The 5,344-nt window shown below is 39.8% G+C and overlaps 1 protein-coding gene across 4 annotated transcripts in view; it reads left to right on the plus strand.

The window, feature by feature from the left end:
• Positions 1 to 5,344, plus strand: part of LOC101845286 — a 23,091-nt gene that overhangs the window by 7,016 nt on the left and 10,731 nt on the right. For all 4 annotated transcript variants that reach the window (XR_220064.3, XM_013082491.2, XM_013082483.2 and 1 more), the window contains exons 4-5: positions 1,553 to 1,621; positions 2,525 to 2,555. Coding sequence is in view for 3 of the 4 variants with exons in the window: in XM_013082491.2 (XP_012937945.1) it covers positions 1,553 to 1,621; positions 2,525 to 2,555 (100 nt within the window). In the remaining variant the exon portion in view is untranslated. The remainder of the gene's footprint in view (positions 1 to 1,552; positions 1,622 to 2,524; positions 2,556 to 5,344) is intronic.

Genomic DNA, 5,344 nt, shown 5'->3' on the forward strand with positions numbered 1-5,344 from the left:
ATATTATACAACACATGAACGCTACAAAGGAAAAAGAACTCCAGCCAAGTCGATTTTGGAGTAGATTTGCCAGAATTTGGATGCCTTCCAAAAGGATTATACAACTTACTCCATTCCTCTTTGACTTGGCCCTTTCGTCTCTTAACATATTTTGTTTTACTTAATTTCAGTATCATGAACTCATCATGTGGTACAATTCAAAACTATTTTTAAACGTAACCTTACTGTTTTCCCCTGTCGTCTTCATTTGTCGGGGGAAAAAAAACTCAGCTCAGAAATTTCTCTTCCACTACTCACATGCGGCCAAGTATGACCTGGGGTGGTCAGTCTTCAGTTGTTACCATGCTGTACGCCTCTTTCTGTTTTTCATTACAGCAATTTAAAATCAACAAACAAAATTTTTAAAACCCCCAACAAACTAGGATAAAAAAATACACCTTCAAATGACTTAGTACTAAATAGGAACAGTTTTTAAAGTGCTAAAACAAGTGCTATAGTTATGCTAATTTCGGGTGTCACGTCCCTTGATAGCGTTACTGTCTACGAGTATAAAACTATAATTGCAGCGGATTTTCGCTGAGTAAAAACCAATAATTGTGTGTGGTGCAGACAAGCACGGAAAGATCATAGTGAGAATAACTAATGTGACCTATGCTCTTGCCTGCACTTTAGCACACGCCCACGTCAGGTTCGAACATTAAGTGTGAGTATGCACGTCAATTTACCACACTGACCACTGTTTCAGATTCATTCAGCTTGACAAACACAAAATCTGCTACAGCAAAAAATTCCGTGGAAAACATGAAATATGCATCCGGCAGATTTTATTTCAAGCCTCACATTTAAATTTTGTATTTGGAAAAGGTGCGGGGATGTTTCTATTTTATCGAAGGGCAGGGAATTTATTTGCGGGATCAAATGTTAACCAGTTGAACGGTATTTGACCAAGGTCGAGAGTGTTTGGAAGTCAGTTAAAAACGGTTTTGATTTCAGTGAAGGCAAATGAACCGTGCTCAGAGCAAACTGTTTTAATTTACTCAAGTGCTTTTAGACAGAGCGCTGAATTAATGCTGATTAATCGTTGCTATCCTCTGCTCCAGAACCAATGGGCTGAATATAGAGTTGCTTACAGCAAATCACCACCACTGCTGCCACCATCACCATAAGAAGAAAAAAAAGAAGATTAAAAAATGACCACGACGTCCATGATGACGACACAAAACAGCAACAACAGCAGAAGTAACAACAACTACGACAACAACAACAATGTCATCCTTCTCCTCATTATTTTCCTCGTGGTTTAAAAAAACCCCAAGCAATTGTGGAAAAACACACTATGTCAAACATTTTTGTTACAACGGAATTCAGGGGCATTATCTAATACCCATTCGTAAGCTCAAGACCAAATTTATCCATTTCCAATGTGGGGGACGTCTTCTGGGTTTCTTTTTTCGGGGGGGGGGGTGGCTTTATTTTGTATCGCTTTTTTGTTAATGTTTTTTTGCTTCCACGGTTGTCTTCATTCTGTTTCATTTACTTCCTTTTCTGCCAGCTTTAGATAGAATTCTTCAAAGTCAAGAGAGCCTGCAAAATACAAACGGACCAGGAAAAAAGCGATTTGGTAAGTTCGAGCCGCCACAACTGTTTCGTCTGCAGTTTCCTTTTACAGACATTAAAACTCCCAACGTCAAAAATGTGTCAAAGGTTCATGTCCGGGGAAATCATTGTTATTGCAGATTGTCGTAAAATGATATGTGCTATACAAGTACAGTGCACAAGATATGTCTTAATCAAAAAGTTATCATTCACCCATTGAGACATAATAATATGGTTATTACTTGCATTTGTTTCATCGAAGACGAGTGACAGACAGACAGACGGACAGACGGATAGATCGACAGACAGACAGACAGACAGACAGACCGACAGACAGACAGGGCACCTGTTAAGTTTTCTTCACTATCAATTTTTTAGAGCAAAGAATTTTTACTACCTTTTATACAAAGGGACTTCCAAAGAGGAGTACTTTTAAGTTCAATTATAATATTAATAGGTGCCTCGTTTTGTTGCTATTGACCATAATGGACCTTTTCATTTTTTAATCCATAAAAATATATTTTAAAGATACGTAATTTTTAAAATTTTCTCAATACCGGTTCTATGATTCTTTAAATTGACGGTTCAGTTCGAGAAACCCGTATGCCAATATTTTATTTAAAAAATCGACTTTTTTGCCTTTCTGTGGCCACTGATCTTTCTCCGTCCCATATCTTTCCGATGAGAGGGTCGGACAGTAAATAAGTTATTTACAGCCCAATCCTCACATCGAAATAAATGTGACACGGGAAAGCAAGAAAATCGATTTTTAGATGAATGCGGCATGCGGGTTTCTTAAACTGAACCGTCGAAATATTTGAAATCAGGCTTTGAATATCCCCTCTACATGTATCAGAAAGAAACTCCCATAAAATCATGTGACTATGAAGGTAATGACTGGTATCTTTCCATCTTTGTTCTTCCACAGGTTTGCTTTTGTGCTGCAACCATCCCCCCACGTGAGTGAAAATAGTGAAGTATTTTTACAAATAGCTTGAGCATAAAGCTTCAGTAAGTTCGGCTTTCCATTACATTTTGTTTTTAATGGTAATTGTTTTACGGCGCTCGCAAATGCATAAGGTCGTATGGGCACGCAGGACACACTAAGAATTTTCAGTTGGAAGGACATTTTGAATTTTGCCCTTGTGGCGGCCGAAGTCTACTCTTATCGATTTTGGACCACCGAGGGATCTTTAACGTTTGCAATTTGCACACGGGACCTCCTAGATGCTTCACCTTTGTCCGAGAATGCTAGGTGTAGATCTTTCCAACCTTAAGAGCAGGGGTGTGGCTGAAAGACAGCAGTAAGAAGGAGCCAAGGAGTAACAGTAGAAAGGCTGCAGACAAAATCAGAAAGGCAGAGGAAGGGGGCAATGGAGGTGACAGGGTGGGGGCAGAAAGTGGAGAGGAAAGCAGACGACAGAACTTTACTAGAGAGCTGGAAAACAGGTGAAAGAAGTCAATTTTAGAGAAGAAAAACTTCCGTCGCTATCCAGATTCGAACCCGGGACTTATTGAATGAGAGGCGAACACCGTAACCTTTTTGCCACGAGAGCCCCCCCCCCTCCCCCCAAGCGGCTTTTCATTTGAGGCACGAAGATGGAAACTACTCCCTCCCGCCCCTCCACTCTCTCTCTTTCTCTGCCCCATTCTCGATCTTTCTCGCTCACTCTCACACGCCCCTCCAGTCTATATGTGTGCATTTGTGTGTTCGTTTGCTTGTTTGTTTGTTTGTGTGTGAGAGAGAATAGAGTGAGGTAGAATTAAGTATCAGTTTCTTTATTTTGTTTATGTCCTTTCTGTTTTCGATGGGAATGAAAATGAGGGACGTTCTAGCTTGTCTTTTAATCTATTTTTTTAAATTCAGAATGCGGTGCTGTCGTTTGATATTCATTTGTGGATTTCCCCTTTTTGACGCAACGAGAGAAGACTTACATAGCCTGGTAGACTGAATCTATATTCACTGTGCATAATATGCTATGCGGCCTTTTCTTTTAAAGCCCTCTAGGTAGCTTTTTGGGTGATATTTCAATGCTTGTCCACTGAGTCAAGGACTGTTTTCATGGAGTGCACAGCTCTAAAAGTCACTGGAATGAAGTGACATTTACTCGCCCTTGATCTACGATCCATGCTACTCTCTCTAGCTGCTTATAGCCGTCCCTTTCTCATTTCTACTTTTCGTTTGCCCTTTCTGATAACTTTCTGGCATTTTCTATTTTTCTATTTAATCATCTCCCATTCATCCCCCTCCGAGCGCTTTTAATTCATAAATCCACTGACGCTTTCGCACTGTTAGTGGGGTGAATGGGTAGGCCTACATCCGTGTCATTTCCCAGACTAAGTCCTCTTGTCATACATCAAACGCTGTGTTTAGAACTTGACGTTTTCAAACAAATTAAATGTTAAATGAACCCTGCTCAGAGTATGAAGTGGACCATGACCCTTTCCTGCTAAAAGCAATGTTATTTCTTTAGCGTGGTTAGTACTCTAGCCACGAACTATTAAATTATGCGAATGTCAATAATAAAGACAACGACAGCGGTAAACGCAAAGACACATAAAACACCTCATGCTTGATTATTTAACTGTTCTGTAGTGACATTTCTTTTCAAAATATTCGTTTGGTAATTAACTAGTACTGAATCACGGGCTACAGAAAGAAACATAACAAGCAGTTCGAAACAACAAGACATGTTATCATTTTAAACGCTATAAATTGTCAACGTTATGACATTCAAGACAAGCAGGAGTCTGCTCTTTCCAAAAAAATTAAAGCCACGGTATCGGACGGGGTGCCCACTACGGACAGGATCGGCCGATCGAGCCGATCGCACGACTCGATCGCCTAAAAAACAAACGTGTTTGTTTTCAGTTTCATGCGATCGAGTCGGGCGATCGGCACGATCCAGCTGTAGTGGGCACCCCGTACAATGAGGTGTTCTGTAAAGTTCTGTCTGATACCGAGATTTTTGGCTAATTCGTTCTGTACTTTATGTATACTATGTTTCCTATCTTTCTTCTGGAACCGCAGTTAATTTTGCACCCCCCACTCTTTTCTTTTTATCTTCTTTGTTTTGATTTCCTTCGTTCATGTCAAAACAAAGTCTACGCTACTGAGGTTGTTTTGTTTTTTTAATTCATCTGATTTTTCATCATTTTGAAGGCAAGCCCCGCACTATAGAATTTGGACTATTTTTCTTAAATGATAAAAAAACCAAACTGAAAAAGGCTGACCTTCACTGGACAGAGTGGTAAAACAAACACCTCGGTAGAAGTTAAAGTGTGAAAATTTGTATTTTCTGTTCTAGAGAATTTGTGGTATATGAGTAGGATATATAAGTCAACCGCTTGTTAACCTGTACAGAGAGAGTTAATTTTGCTTGCGATATCTCTCTTGCGATATCTTTCTTGCGATATCTCTCTTGCTCACGCCAGCGCTATAAATGAGTCTCCAATGATCGTTTTATTTTTAATCAGGCTTGAGCCAGTTTTCATCTGTTGGCCTGTCAGCCAAGAGACACTTTTCGTGACTCATAGATGGTACTTAATATCAGTTGAATCCTGGACATTGCGCAACATTTTATCAGATACATGTACTATAATGGTTCCAGGCGATGTTAGCTTTTTAAAAGACGTTCTTCTCCTCTCTTCCGACCTCATAACCTATTTCCAACGCCATAATCCTGTTTGCGCAGAGGCGTCTTTTGATTTTACTGCACGGGTCCTTTAAAACTCGTTTACGTACACA

Source organism: Aplysia californica, unplaced genomic scaffold, assembly GCF_000002075.1.
Source record: "Aplysia californica isolate F4 #8 unplaced genomic scaffold, AplCal3.0 scaffold00008, whole genome shotgun sequence".
Lineage (NCBI taxonomy): Eukaryota > Metazoa > Mollusca > Gastropoda > Aplysiida > Aplysiidae > Aplysia > Aplysia californica.